The following is a 16,430-nucleotide window of genomic DNA, read 5'->3' as shown; positions in this document are numbered from 1 at the left end:
AAGTTGGGGCATACGTTGTCGGGTAGTACTCCGGTGACTTGGTGGTGTAGTACTTCGGAGCCTCGGTGTAGTAGCTTGGAGCAGCATACGTAGTCGTGTAGTACTCCGGAGCCTTGGTGTAGTACTCGGGCTCTTTGGTGATGTAGCTCGGGGCAGAGTAATACTTCGGGGCGTCGGTGTAATAGCTCGGGGCAGCATACGTTGTGGTGTAATACTCTGGAGCCTTGGTTGTGTAGTACTTGGTCGCCTCGGTGTAGTATTCAGCCGCTTTGGTGGTGTAATAAGTTGGAGCCTCGGTGTAGTAGCTGGGAGCTGAGTAATACTTGGAAGCCTCGGTGTAATAGGCTGGGGCAGCATACGTAGTCGTGTAGTACTCCGATGCCTTGGTGGTGTAGTACTTGGGAGCCTCGGTGTAGTAAGCTGGAGCAGCGTAGGTTGTGCTTTGGTACCCGCCATACCCAGGAGACATCGGTACACCAGTGGTCGACCCAGCCATCAACGATACGACACCCAACAGCAGCACGACGCCATAGTTAACTAGACAGTAATTTATTCGAACATTATTATTTAACAACTACTAGAAATTGACAAACAGATAAACAAAAGAAACTGATTAACAACTTTATGAAAAAAAAAACAGAATATTTACCCATGATTGCGAACTGATAATACGATAAAGAATGCAGTTGGTGACAGACGGTGCACAGCAGTTGTTGCCGTGTCGGAGATGCTCACTCGACTGATTTCCATGGCCTTTTCTCTCGCCTTTTATACGATTTTTTCTCCCCCTGACCCACATCTTATACCTTGCGGCTATTTTACCTACTTGATAATGATGTTACACGTGTCGTCCTCACCCAACCTCTTTTTCCTCCCCTTTTCTTTCTTTTTCACATCACCGCATTGACAGTTTTACGTAATGTTTCTCGTGACCTTCAACCAAAGTCATAGGAAATGATACTGGCGGATACTGGTAGATTATTTTAGTTAAATATATAGATCAATGGTTTTAAATCTTTCCTATTATTATTTTGTTTAATTAATAGTTACTCGACGGTTGACCAGACACAAGGCGCCAGAATTTTCTGGCTCTGCTCGATGCAGTTCAATTCTTGATGCAACATTATTCTGATGGAACCTGTTGAAAGGAAAAGAACAAAAAATATAATAGGGTGAAACACAAATCAACAACCAAAAGGTGTAGAATATGTTTTACTTTGAGGAAGACAAACTCCATCGGACTAATTTTATCTCTCTTTACCATCTTGGCATCTTCATCAGTGATCAATATCTCCCCAGGGATAAATTTGGCCCACTCATTTTTTTGTATCAAAGACACAGTAACTTCTGTAATAACAGATATTGAAATTTAGAAAAGTTTCATCAATATTGTTAAGAAATATATTTACCATTTCAACATTTAACAAAGTTGATGTTGTATTTCGGGGAAGTCCCAGACCAAGCCAGCTGGCTTGGTTCATCTTCTCATCTCTAGAGATGAAAAGACCAGAGAAGAAATTGGGGAGACAAAATACTGTGAAGAGATGAGGAGGAATGTAGTAACAAAATACACACCTTGCTTTATAAAAGTTTCAACATCATGAGTACAAGAAAGAAGTTAACATTCCCATTGATGTGAATATTATACATGATTCACTTACGCAGGTATCGTGTGGGTCATGATATGTCTAGGATCACGAAACTAGTTATTATGGAAGCATTTTATTCTTTTATGTCATCAACTATCTTCATATGCTTAGAATATCGTGCACAACATTTATTATTTTTCAATTGAACTCAATCACCACCACGAGGTGATTTTGATGCCTATCGAAATCCCCACCATTAGTAGCAGACAAGAATGAAGAGCAGACGTGATTTAAAACGTTGCCATATTGCTAGATATAGATTGCAATTTAAAAGGAGTTTTCGGATGCGGAATTGCGGACATAAAAATTTCGCTATTCTGATTGCATAGCTTGGAACTCGATCTTTCTAGGAGAATATGATAATGTTGGCAATGTCACTTTATTCGTTGGTGACTGTTTGAGTAGGTTGGAGGTTCCGTTGGCCGTCGCCCATCAGTCCGTTAAGCTCTGGTTAAGCTTCGTCAGGGGTATGGAGATGGAGAGTCTCCATACCCATGTATAATTCGCACTGTAAATTATTACCTCTAGCAGCGTCAAACTGATTTTAGTTTCGATTCAGATGACAAATATTGTATTATCCTCCAGTCTCGTGCACGTTTTCTAAAGAAAAACATCAGTTAACTCTGAACCAGAATGCTTAATAAAGTATGAATTGATATCAACAAAGAACACGGAAATTTATTGGCAAAACAGTAAAATTTGTACAATGAAAATAAACGCATATTATGCAGAGTTCCTCCAAAACTTTGTCGGGCTGTTTATTTCCTAACGTTATTCAGCTATTATGATTGGGATGTATTTCCCCTATCTTTAGATGATCAACTGATTCAGTTTTTCTTGCTGGTCCTGTGCGAAAAAATTAAGTGATACCCAATAAAAGTTATAATAGTGTTATTTTCAATAGCCTTTATTTAGTTTATAAAAACTTACGAATATATGATGAGTAAAATTTTCGGAGCAAATCAGCTGCTGTTTCTTCTTTTTCATATTTTTCGTTTAGCGTGGGGTAGACCGGAGAAATCGCTAAAACAAAACAAATTCAAAGGCGAGTAACAAACTATTAAATGTAAACAACAAATTCTGGTTTCCAAGTGTTACCACTTAGATTTTCTTCTGTAGGTTTACTTTCTTGTTGATAAGTTGGAATGACGGTTGTATCGGGTATGCGCAATTCACCCTTATTTGTGGAATTTGCAAGATCGGTAAGCACTTCTTGCTCAGATGTTGAATCATATCCATCTAGTTGTTGAGCAACGAGGGAAGAATTGAATTACATACTATGAATTTGATGATATCTTTTCTACACTCTACTTATTAATGTTCTTAGAGCTCTATAGAAAGCGCAGAATTTTAGTAGAGTTACCTGATAAAGTTTGTATGATTCGTGAAATTTCGTCGTCCAGCTCGGACACAACTTGCTCAGTTGTTGTTGCAACATTCAAATTTTCATCCGGATGATGCTGAATTTGGTGTTCGTCAACCTGTTTTATTCCAAATTAGGCCAGAAAAAAAAATTCAAATTTTTGAATCCTACATTTCCTTTCGTCATAATAGAATCATTGCGTGTAACATAATTAATGTCATCCGTTTCAATCTCTCACCTTTTCAATCGGTGGCGCTAGGAGTTCAACTGCGGATGGCATATCTGTTGGCTGGAGTAATAATAAATCATTTGGTTTCTCATTTCGGTCTTGTTGCGCATGTTCGTGTGCATTCACTTCCTGTGCCTGTGCGTGCTCTACTGGTTTTTCTATTTGCCCGGCTTGCTGCTCTTCTGCATCTGCTGATTTTTCTGAATAATTTTTGGCCATTTCTGCTAGTTTCGTCATTCGTTGCAATTTCTCAAGTGGATTCACCTTTTGCTTAATCTCTATTGATTTACCTGGCTTTTCTTTTTGCTCCGGCACAGATTCAATTGACTTGTTTTTCTCTACTTGCATCCACTCGATTGGTTTCATAGTTGTTTGCTCGAATTGTATTTGCGAATCCACCTTCTTCGTGGGCGGAACCATTTCAACAATTGAATCAACCAATGTTTCTTCCTTATTTTTCTGGGGCAATGATTCTGAATGTTTGATATCTTCCGGTTTAAAAGGTTCAATCGGCTTCTCAGGTTGTTCCAACTCGAATGAATGATGTGGCAAAATGAAATCAAATTGCTCCGCTATTTGCACTGGCAGTACAGATTCATCTGAATTATCTTGTTGTTTCTTTTCTATTTGCACTTGTTCTCCGGATTTAACAGGCGTGGTTTTATCTGATGGCGACTCGGTGAGATTTTGTTGCGGTTGATGAAGTGATTCGACTTTTTGTTTCTCAATTTGCACCGTTGGTAACAACTCGAATGGTTTCTCCGTACCGAATTCAATTGGCGGATTTGTAATGTTAACAGGTGGCTTCCAATCGAGCGGTTCCGTCGTTTTCTCCGTCTGAAACGATCCAAATTTCTCCACAATAGGCTCCGGGAGTAAAGATTCACCCGGATTAGTCTCCAACTCGAAAGGCTTTTGCGTGACGATCTCAAACTGCTTAAGTATTTCGCCCATGAGCAGCACAGAATCGTTTTCTTCCGACTGAGAGAACTCGAGTGATTCCGCCTTTACAGTTTCAACTGGTTTCTCCTTTGAATTGATGGGCTCAAGCGGCTGCGTTATTTGCTCAGACTGCAATGAAATTGACCCCATATTTTGATCAAATTGCAGTGACCCAGGTACCAGCATAGTCTCCGTTTGTTGTGACGATAGATTTTGAATCGCGTTTTGCTCCGAGTGTAGCGATTCAATGGGCTTCAATATCTGCCCTGTCGGTGGCCATTGAACTGACACTTGCTCTGGTTGAAGAAACTATTGAAATAATACGGTAAATTTAGTTTTTGGCGAGATGCAAATTATTTCAATTTACTATACCAGGGGCGAATCTCGAACAACATCTGCCAACACCGCTACCGATGTCATCGCCAATGAATCCACCGTTCCTTGTGGTTGATCAAAATTATTTTCTATTTGCTCTGGCACGGATGAATTAGTGTTGGGATCCGGTTTGTTCGCCGGCTTTTTCAGCACCCTTATAGGCTTTTTCTCTGGGTGGTTTGTCGTCGTCTCAAGTCCAGTCGAATTATCCATCTAAACGTTAAGAATTTTGATGTTGAGGCAATCCAATGAGAATAGCACTATGCTTCTCACACAAAAACTTACAAGTGCATTGAGGCTGTCGGATGTCTGTGCACCGTTGATTGATTCTATATTGATTGAATCGTCATCATCGCTATATTCACCATTTTCATCCCCGATACGGCCGGCGGCTCCTGGAGCCCCTGGAGGGCCAGGAGCTCCTGCTGCTCCAGGAGGCCCGGGAGGCCCTAAAGTAAAAAATGAATGGTTAATTAAATGATATTCTGCATTCAGATTCATTCAGATTCTTTTTAGAATTTCATTTCATCTCTTGATCAAATCTGAATCTTCTGAAGAAGCAAAAGAGACTATACCTGTAGCCCCGGCTGAACCTGCTGCACCTGCAGCCCCAGCGGTCCCCGTTGTTCCTGTTGCTCCAGGTGGACCCGGAGGACCTGCAAACATAAATTGACAATTAATAGACAGAATCAACAGAAAAGGTCCTAAAGTACAGAACAAAAATAAAAAGTCTTAATAAACGTTATATTGTTTCTGAAGGTGCGTAAAGGGTCTACCTGTAGCCCCGGCCGAACCTCCAGCGCCAGCAGCCCCCGCTGCCCCAGCACTTCCCGGTGGTCCTGGTGGCCCAACCGCACCTGTAAACCATTCGAACAACATTTTATTATCGGGCAGCTTGTAGAGTTTCAGAAAAGGATCCAATGATTGATATTACCAGTAGAGCCTGCAGCGCCTGCAGCTCCAGCCGTTCCAGTTTGACCTGGTGGACCTGGTAAATTCAAATTTAAATTCATTTTCATTCATAAATTGACTTCTAAATTTAACAAACCAGTGGGGCCTGCCGATCCACTCGGCCCAGTGGGACCTGGAAGTAAGGAAGTAAACAGAAACAAGTTGTTAAAATTAAGCGAAATTGTTAAGTAAAGGAAACTGGTAAATTGCCTGTAGCTCCCGATGATCCTGCGGGACCTGTAGCACCTGGTGGACCCGTCGCTCCCGCCGATCCAGCGGCCCCCGTTGTTCCTGTTGCTCCAGGTGGACCCGGAGGACCTGCAAACATAAATTGACAATTAATACAATGTTCTAAACAACAGAAAAGGTCCTAAAGTACAGAACAAAAATAAAAAGTCTTAATAAACTTTATTTTGTTTCTGAAGGTGCGTAAAGGGTCTACCTGTAGCCCCGGCTGAACCTCCAGCGCCAGCAGCCCCCGCTGCCCCAGCACTTCCAGGCGGTCCCGGTGGCCCAACCGCCCCTGTAAACCATTCATACAACAAATTTATTATCGGGCGGCTTGTAGAGTTTCAGAAAAAGGATCCAATGATTGTTATTACCAGTCGAGCCTGCAGCGCCAGGAGCTCCGGCCGATCCAGTTTGACCTGGTGGACCAGTAGGTCCAGCCGATCCACTCGGCCCAGTAGGACCTAGAAGTAAACAGAAACAAGTTGTTAAAATTAAGCGAAATTGTTAAGTAAAGGAAACTGGTAAATTACCTGTAGCTCCCGATGATCCTGCGGGACCTGAAAAAAATAATAATTAAAAATTAAAAAATTAAAAAAATAATAATTAATAATTCAATAATTCAATGATTCACTGCGTTCGCTTACCTGTAGCACCTGGTGGACCCGTCGCTCCCGCCGATCCAGCGGCCCCCGTTGATCCTGTTGCTCCAGTTGGACCAGTTGAACCGCTTGGACCCGTTGGACCTTGGAATATGACATGGATAAACATAGATAAATATAGGAAAAATGGATCCAAGGAAACTTGAACGAATTACCTGGAGCTCCTATACTTCCGGTAGCACCAGTAGGACCTAGGAACAGGAATTGGTTTCATATATGCAAACTTCAAATTATAATTTGTGTTAATTTTGTTGCCTTACCAGCTGAACCAGCAGCACCAGGTGGTCCGGATGCCCCAGCAGGTCCTAATAATCAAAAAGAGAGAATTCAAGAAATAATAACCTAGAATCAAACATTCGTCGCAGCAGTATTAAATAAAAATTAATTTTTGACAAAAATTCTGATTCATTCATTCGAAATTTTTTTTTCCTTTACCTGGCGACCCACTCGGTCCAGGAGCGCCAGGAGGTCCATTCGCCCCAGTGGGCCCAGCGGCACCTGAAGTTCCTGTGACCAAACAAATCAGGAAACGTTATTATTTATTTTACTAGATATAACCCTGCTTGGTCCTAAAAATTAGCATCAAAGTAATAAAATACTAGGAAAGTAAAACGTTTCTTACCACTCGGTCCCGTCGCCTGTTATTCATCAGTAGATACGCAGGTTTCAAGTAGTGTACCAAAATAATAAAAAAGGAATACAAAATTCAATCAAGATCGGCGTTATCAAGGGAATGCCGACTAATATGAATTACCCCGGTCGGCCCTGGTGCTCCAGCTGCACCAGCAGCTCCTGGCGTTCCAGGTATTCCGGGAATGCCCGGAGTGCCTGGAATTCCCACTCCATCAACTCCAGCAGGTCCAGTTGGACCGGTCGCTCCGGAAGGACCAGTCGGGCCGGTTGGACCAGGAGGACCTTTATCGATAGACATATAATAGTGCACAATTGATGCATGTCACAGAACAGGAACAAAGAGAAATCAATTTACCTGGTGGCCCTGCAATAATTGTTGTTGTTGCTCCTGAAGTTGATCCGGAAGAGAATTTCAAAAACCTTCCGAATCCTATTTTCGTTTTGAGAAACCTTCCGATATTGAACCAACTTGCTAGCCTACTAAGACGATCAGATAGTAGAGACCAATCGGCTCTAAAAGTTTCTTGAAAAAGTTGTCCTATTTCTAGTTCACGGTTGATTAGGCCTTCATCTATGATAAATAAAATGTGTCAGTCTTACAATACAACACATTAATTGTTGGGTCAAAAGCTAATCACCAGGAGGTTCATCATCAGCAAGCGTTATATGTACAATCGGTGGACCAATCGCATCAGCCATTTCTTCATGGGTATCCACACCTAAAGTCGTTGATAATAACGAGCCGTATTTAAAACTTACTGAATAATGCAACGATTTATTTTGTTCGCTTACCTTTTTGTATGTGCCTCCAATGGGGATGAAGGCCTTCGCCGCCAACGAGTTCAAATCCAACGAAACGTGGATTAATTCTAGACTCTCCATCATCAGGCGATTTGTCTTCCGCTGAATTTTCCTTCAACAGTGGGATTGACTCGTTGGATTGAAGCGCGTTATCAAGAGGTGGATGTTCTATCGAGTTATTCATAACGGGGACAGGGACCGAAAGATGTTTCCCTACATTAACGAAATGACGATAAATGTTGAACATGAACTTTGAAATAATTGAATTTTACCCCGTTTACGATGGTTCAACTTTGTCGAATTCTCAGAGACGTGTTCCAGCGCAGAATCCAAATCGGAAGGAGATGATTTAGATGATAAAATGGGATTGAGTGTTGCATATCCTCTATGATGATGATGATGATAAGTATCACAATGGCTCCTGACGATGATAGTTAACAAGATGACGAAACTGCTACATAGTAGCGAAGAAGACAACATTTTCTTACTGCCGGTGACGAAATGGTTCTGTCCTCCGATATCGCATCTTCTTATATGCGCATCTTTTTTCTTCCGGGTTCCAGATCCGGTGTGTTTTTCTTCTTCTTTTTCTTTTCCGGGTGTACAGTTATCCGTGGATTTTCTCTTTCTTTCCCGATCATGTGATGGCTAATGTTTTCCGCTTATTATTATGGGAACAAAATCTATCGCCTTGCTTCCTGCACAACATAAACATTTACCGTTAATGAAAACAGAGAAACATGAGAATGCCACAGTTTGTTTGCCGACGAGAGGCCGTAAACATCTTTTTAAAAAAAGATTTAAAAATAATTTAACAATAAAAAAAACGGTATTCATAGAAAAACCAATGGTTAATTTGGGTTTCCTTACCGTTGTTAACAAAAATTCTCGCACGGCTATTCATGCAGTACCTTTTTAACTTCTTGTGGAGACTCGAGTGCGTAATAACTAGAGAAATGTAATCATTCGGCCATGTCCGTTGTATCGACAATCCATTAGAGATAAAAAGTGAATTTCCAAATCTTTTCTTTTTCTCATCGTGGCAAGTATTATTAAGCTATAAATTCATTCCTCTCCCCGACCATTGACTCGGGTTATTAGTGATATTGATAAAGAAAGTGCTTTCTATACTACGGACAGTGAACTTACCTTCTCCGGCCAGCTGCTGCTGTCTGATTACAAATTTCGGAAGTCCGATTCTTTTTCCAAATACCGACATTCACTTTCCAACATTAAGGAATGGATAATGTCAGCTACAGATTGCAGTGCAGTATCATTCGCTCTCCAGATGCTTTTCAAATCGTGGGGAATCCGGCGGACGCTGATCTTTATAGCAAGGCCGGAAGGTATCGATTAGTTGTAGTCGTATCGTCTTGTTGATGGTTGCAAAGTCTGATGCTTACCTACACACACAAATTCAATTTCGATTATAGGCGGTACGTATATACAATCAACGGTCGTAATATTGTACCGTTGACTTCGTTAGCTGCGATTCAACATATTCAAAAAAGAGAAAGGCACTGGGATCAATAGAAATAACATGTCCTTTTTGAAAAAAATGTTGCCGCTTACCTTATTTTAGAGGTCGTTGACAATTCAGGGTAGAAATAACAGACAACACTTTGGTGCCTTCTATTACGAATATATGCTGGATGGAATTTTGGCACTTTGACAATCAAAGTCCAAACAAACTTTTAGAATAGTCGGTCCAAATTGAGGCATATGCTAGATGAGATGCGTACGTGAATCGTTAACCAATATGTGTATCGGTTCCCAGAATACGAAAAGCAAAATAGGTGCAAATTCTATAAATGTATTTTCTACGGTGAGGAATCCTGATTAAGATTTTAGGATTTCAATCTAATATTGAGCCATCTAAATACGTTAAAATTTCTGGCAATGATAAAACAGGGCGTTATTAGAATTTGAGGGCTTCGAATTAGTTTGTGCATCTTTTGTTTTTTCAAGTGTTTTTAGTATTTTAGTACTGTTTTACAATGAAACCACCTCTGGCCTTCCAGTCCAGGAAACTTCCTTTGTAAATCCTATAAAAAATAATGAACCCCAAAAATAAAAAAATCCTAGAAAAAAATCCTAAACGCTTAGATAGCAAATTACTTGATAGAACCATATCCTAATCTTAAAAGTTTTTCTACAGCGGTAATGGCCCGTCTCCCAGAGTGGCAGGCAACCACAATATTTTCAGCTCCTTTGGTTGGTTTGCAGAATCCGTATAGAGCGAAAAACTCGCGATCATTTCTATCAAATGCGCCTTCTAATTCAGTTTCTGACATTGGACATTTTTTTTAGACTTGATACATTAAAAAATAAAGTACTAAAGCAAATTCCGCTTACCCGGAATATTAACACTGCCGGCTACTTTCCCATCAACCAGCAATTCAATTCTGTTACGGACATCCAGATAAATGAGACTGTGATCATTCAATCGGTCCCGGATCTCGTCAAAATGTAACTCAACAACAAGCAGCAGCAATCACGGAAATTAACACGCAGGATCGATTAAGAGTAGAAATCAAGAATCAAACTGTCTACCTGGGGATTCAGTGGCGATGAGAGAACGCAAAAGGTATTCAATCAAATAGTGGAAATCTCTTGTTCCGATAACAGCTCGAATCCAACTCCATAATGCCATGCTACATTAAGAAATTTGGACAGGATCACTCGACTTCGGAAAAGAGACAGAGCAAGACTGTACAGGATACTGGGATTAACCGAACTTCGCTCGTCCACTCTGCAACGCGCCTCATATTTATTGTTGCCCAGATGCTGAACGATTACGAATTCTTATGCCGCAGGCTTGCTGGCTGTGTTCGCAGGTGTCTACGTGGATCACCTCACGTAGACAACATCCTATCCCATCTGGGTTTCATGGCTTTTTTTTTACACACTAGGCTAAATTTATCACCTTATTATTCAAATAGAAATAGGTCAGGTCAATCATAATTTTGCAAAGTCTTACGGCAAGGCTACTTAAAAATTTTAACTAATTATTTACCTTCCGCGTTTCTCTTGAAGTCTGCGATGAACGAATAACATCTCGCTGATTTTCTAGTTTGGGTAGTCAATTATTTTTTTAAATCCTGACCATACAGAACTCACCGTCAGTCACCACAACACGTAGTCGAAAATTTTCAAGTAAATAACGTCTGTATTAATTATTGCTTCATTTTACAACGAATAATAATAAGAAATTCACAAACCTTGCACCCTTAAACAGCTAAATGATGCTGTTCTGCATAACTAAATGCAGTATTTAAGAACAATACAAAATTATGGTTTTGATATGGCTCCTCCTTTAGCCTTCCAATCACTGAAGCTTCCAGGATACACCCTTGAGATAAAGTCTCGTTATCTTAGTTTTATGCAGGTCTTATGGTACTCATTACAAATATTAAAAGCAATACCATACCTAAAGTTGCTGAAGCCAAGTTTTTCAAGCTGTTCTCCGGCAGCTGCAGCTCTCTTGCCTGCCAAACATCCCACAACCAGAGCAGCACTTTTGTCTGGTTTTTCAAATCCATACTTGTTCTTGAAATCAGCATCAGGAGACGCAAATGCTTCTATTATTTCAGGCACTGAAATAATAAAGATTATTTCTATTTTAAGAATTTTTAAATATATTGTGGTTTAAAAGTATGTTACATGGAAGATTGACACTTCCGACAATTTGTCCATCACTCTGCAGTTCACTCTGATTGCGAACATCCATATAAGTGATACTCTTGCTCTCTAGACCAGCACATATTTCTTCAAAATCAATTGTACCTGGAATCAAGAACAAATAACAATGACTTGCTGTTTCTCACACTCTGATGTCTAAAGTCTAAATGCCAATAAAAACACCAAATGTGAATGTCATGCAAATAATAAACAAAAAATGTCTAAATGCAAACAATAAAAAGCTAAATCTCTAAATGCCAATAATAAGTTACCAGGTTGAGTCATGTTGGATGTAAATTTAGCGAAACTGCTGTACTGGAACTGAACTAACCGCCTCGAAAGCTTCGTGATACAATGCATGCGAGGTGCCTATAACCTTCGGCAAACCGTACCTTGCTTATTTATTCAACAGCTACGGGACGACGGGACTGGAATGGAACTGATTACTATGTCAGGTCTCAGCCTCAGGTCGTCAGGTGCGTAGCAGGCTGCTAGCAGGTAGGTATCTCCTAGGTAACTAAAAAACAAAGTTGTTCTCACCAGTCGACAGTGGTCAGTGCGGTCAGTGGGCTTTGTGTTGAATAAATTAAATATTAATTCTATTATTACTCTGCTTTTATCTGGTCTTGAATCTTATTAATCTTATCCTTATTTTTTATCATCTTATCTCTCTTTATTCGTGGTCTTCATCTGTGGTCTGGCAATGTCACAAAAAATTGATAGAAATTCAAAAATTCTGCAAAAAAATTAACCGATCAGCGATCACACAATCGCAATCTTTCTGTTCTCTGAATGAATTAAAGAGCGCATTACAGAATTTAAACACAGAATTTAATTTTCGTCTACGATTTTCTAATACCAATACGATGCATGTGTCTTCACTTTCATATCAGTCCACTTACAAGGAAAAAAATTATTTAGTGATGGGTCCATCTTTAGCTTTCCATTCATTGAAGCCTCCATTATAAATCCTAAAAAATTAATTTATATAAAAAAGTATAGGTAATAAAGGTAGGCAGATTGCTGGAGTTTAATGAGGGAAGATTACAATGATCACCTTATGGTGTTATAGCCAATTTTCTGAAGAAACAATCCAGCTTCTTTTGATCTGATTGCAAACAGGCAGCCCACAATAATGTTATCTGCATTTTTCTCTGGCATGGGAAAGCCATACTTTTGTTTGAAATCTTCAGGGCTCATGGCAAATGCATTGGTTACCTCTGGCACTGTTAATTTCTCAAAATTGAAGTCACTTATTAAAATTAATCTTTCTACTAAATTCTTACAAGGAATGTTGAAGCTTCCTACAATCGTGCCATCCTTTTGCAATTCACTTCTATTACGAACATCTATGTATGTCAAGCTCTTCTTATCTAGTCCAGCTTTCACTGATTCAAAATCAATAGAGCCTGGAAAATGACAAAGAATTCATTCCAAGATTCCAGACAGAACACAAACATTTCTTAACATTACATATTTACATGAAGTTGAATCATACCTAGTTTAACAGCAGCTTCTGAACAATAACGACTATGAAGACAGATATTTGAAGGCATTGAAATTATGTTCACTAAAGCCCGAGAAAAAAGGCGTGCTGATGACATTTTATGCCGTTTATGAGAAGCAAGAACTTTTAAAACAGAAGGTAAGTAGTAGATAATCAAAAACGGTTCGTAATCAAGTTATTTGCGCAGCAAAATAAGTGAAAAGAAAATAAAGAAGTTAGCAGACTACAATACGTCAGAGATTTGCCGTCTGCTACCACTCTTCCACGAAATGCAACATGTAAATCTGCTACCACTGAAAGGCGCTGAGCCGCTGATACACGAACTGCATCATCAACCCTCGGGATGGTTGAAATTTGAAAACATTCAAAAAATAATGAGAAAAAAATAAGAACGTTGACACCTAGAAATGGATGTATTGGTTGTACATGATTTCATGGCAAGGATTTGCGCGGTGAACAGATGAATATAGTGTTTAAAAAGGAGACACGGATTAGTGGAAAATAATATAAAAACGTACCAACGAGAAAGAAATATTTTGAGCTTCACTTCAAAGCGCCAGTCATTTTTTTTATAGGACAGAGGAGGAACTGCAAAATATTCTAATACCAAAAATTGCATTCGGTTCCACCACCATATCAAAAGAAAAGTATTTTTTTTCAGTTAAAACGCAAACTTGATGGGAATTCTTGTGTTTTTTTTGTTTTTTTAGAAATAGGACTCGGGTCCGTGGGATGTGGATTTTCGAGAATACTGATGATCGTTTTTTCGGTGACGGGAGAGCGTACGTGATTGTAATCGGAGATGTTCGGTTCACTTCTAGTTGTCAAATAAAAACGATAACGACTACATCGACGGTTTCAACTATACGCAAAAGCGATTAAAACTACAGAGGTTTCTGAAACAAATGAGAAAAAACAAGCACCGATCGAGGTGATCCACAGAAACATTTTCTATCAAGACGAAACAACAAAGCTGCACTGAGAGGAAGGGACAAAAGAAGGAGTACGAGATGGGTTAGAACGAGTTAATCGAACAGCTGAAGATAGCTTGTAACGCACAGTATGATCAAGATCTGATGAAGTTAGTAAATTAAGAGTTGATTTGCCGAGAAATAGGGTGGAGGAGGAGAAGGGGCACTCGTCCACCCCTCAGGGTGAATTCACTTGATGCATACTTGGATCATAACCCATCGATGAATCGCCATAGCCCTACAAACACGTTTACATTAATTAATATGCTGAGATACCACTAGTTAAGTCATTAAAAGTAGTTTACTTGGCCGCCCATGGAGGAAGGAAAGTCACCACCGTTGAGTCCCATAGCACCGTACGGGCCTAAGGAATCTTGTGGACCCCTGAGTTCAGGACCACCAGGTTGAGGCGACATCATCGGTCCGGGAGTTCCAGCCATACTGTATGGCGAGGAACCTAACGAGAAAGAAAAAGTACGAAAATTAGAATCGCTCCGGTAATACGAGGATTTGAAAATCCTCAGAGTGGAAACAACTACCCGCGGCCTTTTTAGCAGCATACAGGTTGGCCTCCTCTTGGGCTTTTCCAATGTTTTTCTTGTAACGAATTCGTTTGTTACCGAACCAATTCGAAACCTTTTTTGTAAAAATAACAAAACATTAATGCGCTTATTCCTCTTAAAAGGATTTAAAAAGAAATTAACCTGTGAAACGGTGATCCCACATTTACGAGCGAGCTCTTCTTTGGCTTCTTCACTTGGGTAGGGGTTGCTTAGGTGCGAGTAGAAGTACTCATTCAAGATCTCAGAAGCTTGTTTGCTGAAGTTACGCCGCTTCCTCCTACATGATGAAGACATCGATAGAACAACACCTTTAATGGGCGTGGTCAAACCTTAAAAAAATAGCAAAATTTACCTGGCGTCGAGGAAACGAGATCGTAAAATCATAACGGCCTCGCAAGTGCTTTGCTTCAGCTGCATTTGGATGGAGCTAAACTTGCGATGAATGATCTGAACCATCCGCTCAATCTCCTTGGGTGTAATCGGACGAGTACGGGATTGTTCTCGGAGCAAATTCATAACATGGGTGGTGAATTCACTGCAAGCCTGAAAGCGGATGTAAAAATGAAATGGTTATTCTCCATTTTCTTGTCATAGAGGTCCAATAAAAAAATAAGCATTGCTAAAAATGTGTACCTGCTCATATTTCTCAAGCTCTTGATGGTAAATTTGACGAATTTGTGCCAACTTAGCCCTATAATCAGAGTGTTCAATAGCCGAGTCCGACATTGAGCCGCTTTGAGACGCTGCAGCTGATGCATTGGCAGCAGCACCGGCCCCACCTCCTTTTTCAGGACCAGCTACTCCTTCAGCAATCAACATGTTATCCAACCGCATGAGTTGCGGATCTGGAGGCTCCTCTTCTTGCGTGTTGCGTAGCGACAAAACTAAAGTGAGAGCACAATTTAATGTTACCATTCAATCACTTGGATTCATATTGAAATAGGGTTACCAGTTTTCTCTTTGATTTCACACAAGACAGAAAACAAAGCAGGTTTCATGCGATGACAGTTCAGGGTATGCTTGCGTGCTTGGGCTTCATCAAGACTCTGGTCTGTGATGTTCATGATCTGTTGCAGAATTTCTCCAATATCCTAAAAAAAAAGAAGTTTTACTTAAAAGGAAAAAAAGATTTTGGAAATGGAATTGTACACACCTGCTTTCGTCCAGTCATATTTTCAGAGTCTTGGTTCCCTCCATCAAGTGAAGCCATGTTAACCCCAACATTGACTCCGACATTGACAGGAGGTAACCCATACGGTGGCTGATGCATTAGTCCAACCTGGCCACCTGGAACAGGATGCATAAGTCGATTTGGATCATCCATCAAAAGCAATGAAATCTTCCAATGTCACTGCACAAAACGTATTGCCTTCAGGCTACAGGACCTGGCAATAAAGACCCTGTAAACAATGACTTTCCGTTTACTAACATCCATACATGTGATTTCATGAAATGTAAACATAAAATGAAATGTACTAGACACAACAAAGCACTAGTATTGCAAGAAAGCAATCGTAAATAACAAAAATTGGCTTCGGTTAATATAAAAATGCCAACGTCTTATAAAATGCCCAAGGCGACAAGCGTCCGCCATGGAAGAGAAGTTTGCTTGCGTAGCGTATTTCTTTCAATTAGAATAAAAACTTTCTTTACTGACTTGACACACAATTTGAAACCGGGAATTCACGAGTTGTTTAGTATTCAAACAGACTGAATCACATTTCTCAAAGGCTCATAAAATAATTACCAGAGATCGCCGAGATTATCGACGGGACAAAGCAAAAAAGACGCGAGAACGCGATCACAAAGGTAAGTATCGATAATTATATCGGGTAAGCCAATAATCGATGTACTAGAAACTCGCGATACTGTATT

At 40.1% G+C, this 16,430-nt stretch overlaps 4 protein-coding genes and 1 long non-coding RNA gene across 26 annotated transcripts; all 5 read right to left on the bottom strand.

Moving 5' to 3' along the window:
- Nucleotides 1-852: 852 nt before the first annotated feature.
- On the bottom strand, nt 853-1,926 carry LOC124198760. Its single transcript, XR_006876710.1, has 5 exons — nt 1,662-1,926; nt 1,410-1,534; nt 1,217-1,347; nt 1,051-1,138; nt 853-970 (listed from the first exon to the last, which is right to left on the bottom strand). It is a non-coding gene; the product is annotated as an uncharacterized LOC124198760 (long non-coding RNA).
- Nucleotides 1,927-2,307: 381 nt separating this feature from the next.
- Nucleotides 2,308-10,311, bottom strand: LOC124198755 (protein SOGA3-like). 18 transcript variants are annotated; one of them, XM_046594774.1, is made up of 30 exons: nt 10,189-10,311; nt 9,952-10,120; nt 9,305-9,878; nt 8,745-9,159; nt 8,322-8,531; nt 8,106-8,254; nt 7,825-8,046; nt 7,671-7,751; nt 7,388-7,603; nt 7,154-7,314; nt 7,022-7,037; nt 6,835-6,906; nt 6,660-6,704; nt 6,555-6,590; nt 6,385-6,483; nt 6,271-6,297; nt 6,112-6,201; nt 5,952-6,032; nt 5,720-5,827; nt 5,607-5,642; nt 5,493-5,546; nt 5,335-5,415; nt 5,134-5,214; nt 4,844-5,007; nt 4,556-4,771; nt 3,251-4,492; nt 3,013-3,130; nt 2,748-2,888; nt 2,580-2,672; nt 2,308-2,495 (listed from the first exon to the last, which is right to left on the bottom strand). In XM_046594774.1, the coding sequence occupies exons 5-30, from the start codon at nt 8,357-8,359 to the stop codon at nt 2,425-2,427; spliced, it is 3,738 nt and encodes a 1,245-aa protein (XP_046450730.1). In that variant the 5' UTR covers nt 8,360-8,531; nt 8,745-9,159; nt 9,305-9,878; nt 9,952-10,120; nt 10,189-10,311; the 3' UTR covers nt 2,308-2,424. The 18 variants fall into 18 exon arrangements, with proteins under 18 accessions (XP_046450730.1, XP_046450726.1, XP_046450722.1 ...); XM_046594770.1 differs by having other exon boundaries at nt 8,106-8,531; nt 8,704-8,781; nt 8,983-9,878; XM_046594766.1 differs by having other exon boundaries at nt 8,106-9,159; nt 9,237-9,319; nt 9,406-9,878.
- A 671-nt stretch (nt 10,312-10,982) lies between these two features.
- Nucleotides 10,983-11,983, bottom strand: LOC124198759 (rhodanese domain-containing protein CG4456-like). The gene is made up of 4 exons (XM_046594788.1): nt 11,787-11,983; nt 11,497-11,619; nt 11,264-11,429; nt 10,983-11,185 (listed from the first exon to the last, which is right to left on the bottom strand). The coding sequence occupies exons 1-4, from the start codon at nt 11,872-11,874 to the stop codon at nt 11,125-11,127; spliced, it is 438 nt and encodes a 145-aa protein (XP_046450744.1). The 5' UTR covers nt 11,875-11,983; the 3' UTR covers nt 10,983-11,124.
- A 219-nt stretch (nt 11,984-12,202) lies between these two features.
- On the bottom strand, nt 12,203-13,378 carry LOC124198758 (rhodanese domain-containing protein CG4456-like). Of its 2 annotated transcripts, XR_006876709.1 has the most exons (5): nt 13,013-13,378; nt 12,801-12,923; nt 12,572-12,740; nt 12,374-12,485; nt 12,203-12,302 (listed from the first exon to the last, which is right to left on the bottom strand). XR_006876709.1 is itself a non-coding variant. In XM_046594786.1 (4 exons), the coding sequence occupies exons 1-4, from the start codon at nt 13,116-13,118 to the stop codon at nt 12,428-12,430; spliced, it is 456 nt and encodes a 151-aa protein (XP_046450742.1). In that variant the 5' UTR covers nt 13,119-13,378; the 3' UTR covers nt 12,329-12,427. The 2 variants fall into 2 exon arrangements, 1 of the variants encoding a protein (XP_046450742.1); XM_046594786.1 differs by lacking the exon at nt 12,203-12,302 and having other exon boundaries at nt 12,329-12,485.
- A 37-nt stretch (nt 13,379-13,415) lies between these two features.
- On the bottom strand, nt 13,416-16,389 carry LOC124198757 (homeobox protein extradenticle-like). 4 transcript variants are annotated; one of them, XM_046594781.1, is made up of 9 exons: nt 16,303-16,389; nt 15,709-15,955; nt 15,505-15,646; nt 15,189-15,439; nt 14,908-15,098; nt 14,697-14,832; nt 14,529-14,628; nt 14,298-14,449; nt 13,416-14,230 (listed from the first exon to the last, which is right to left on the bottom strand). In XM_046594781.1, exons 2-9 carry the CDS (start codon nt 15,877-15,879, stop codon nt 14,171-14,173), a joined length of 1,203 nt encoding a protein of 400 aa, XP_046450737.1. In that variant the 5' UTR covers nt 15,880-15,955; nt 16,303-16,389; the 3' UTR covers nt 13,416-14,170. The 4 variants fall into 4 exon arrangements, with proteins under 4 accessions (XP_046450737.1, XP_046450740.1, XP_046450738.1 ...); XM_046594784.1 differs by having other exon boundaries at nt 14,532-14,628; XM_046594782.1 differs by having other exon boundaries at nt 16,213-16,360.
- Between the last annotated feature and the right edge of the window lie 41 nt (nt 16,390-16,430).

This window comes from Daphnia pulex, chromosome 7 (assembly GCF_021134715.1).
Source record: "Daphnia pulex isolate KAP4 chromosome 7, ASM2113471v1".
NCBI lineage: Eukaryota > Metazoa > Arthropoda > Branchiopoda > Diplostraca > Daphniidae > Daphnia > Daphnia pulex.
Note: the sequence above shows the minus strand (reverse complement) of the source record. Positions and strands in the feature narration are given on the sequence as shown.

What these genes read in the sequence shown, in the direction of transcription:
- LOC124198755 (XM_046594763.1), bottom strand. Translation starts at nt 8,313, where the DNA reads ATGTTGTCTTCTTCGCTACTATGTAGCAGTTTCGTCATCTTGTTAACT. An exon ending in AGGATCATCGGGAGCTACAG is followed by an intron (nt 5,643 to 5,719) that starts GCAATTTACCAG and finishes CCTTACTTCCAG; the next exon opens with GTCCCACTGGGCCGAGTGGA. An exon ending in TGGATCGGCAGGCCCCACTG is followed by an intron (nt 5,547 to 5,606) that starts GTTTGTTAAATT and finishes TGAATTTACCAG; the next exon opens with GTCCACCAGGTCAAACTGGA.
- LOC124198759 (XM_046594788.1), bottom strand. Translation starts at nt 11,874, where the DNA reads ATGCATTGTATCACGAAGCTTTCGAGGCGGTTAGTTCAGTTCCAGTAC. An exon ending in ATCCAACATGACTCAACCTG is followed by an intron (nt 11,620 to 11,786) that starts GTAACTTATTAT and finishes TCTTGATTCCAG; the next exon opens with GTACAATTGATTTTGAAGAA. An exon ending in CGGAAGTGTCAATCTTCCAT is followed by an intron (nt 11,430 to 11,496) that starts GTAACATACTTT and finishes TTATTATTTCAG; the next exon opens with TGCCTGAAATAATAGAAGCA.
- LOC124198758 (XM_046594786.1), bottom strand. Translation starts at nt 13,118, where the DNA reads ATGTCATCAGCACGCCTTTTTTCTCGGGCTTTAGTGAACATAATTTCA. An exon ending in AGGAAGCTTCAACATTCCTT is followed by an intron (nt 12,741 to 12,800) that starts GTAAGAATTTAG and finishes AGAAATTAACAG; the next exon opens with TGCCAGAGGTAACCAATGCA. An exon ending in ATTGGCTATAACACCATAAG is followed by an intron (nt 12,486 to 12,571) that starts GTGATCATTGTA and finishes TTAATTTTTTAG; the next exon opens with GATTTATAATGGAGGCTTCA.
- LOC124198757 (XM_046594781.1), bottom strand. Translation starts at nt 15,879, where the DNA reads ATGGATGATCCAAATCGACTTATGCATCCTGTTCCAGGTGGCCAGGTT. An exon ending in TGAAATCAAAGAGAAAACTG is followed by an intron (nt 15,440 to 15,504) that starts GTAACCCTATTT and finishes CTCTCACTTTAG; the next exon opens with TTTTGTCGCTACGCAACACG. An exon ending in CTTCCTCCATGGGCGGCCAA is followed by an intron (nt 14,231 to 14,297) that starts GTAAACTACTTT and finishes ACGTGTTTGTAG; the next exon opens with GGCTATGGCGATTCATCGAT.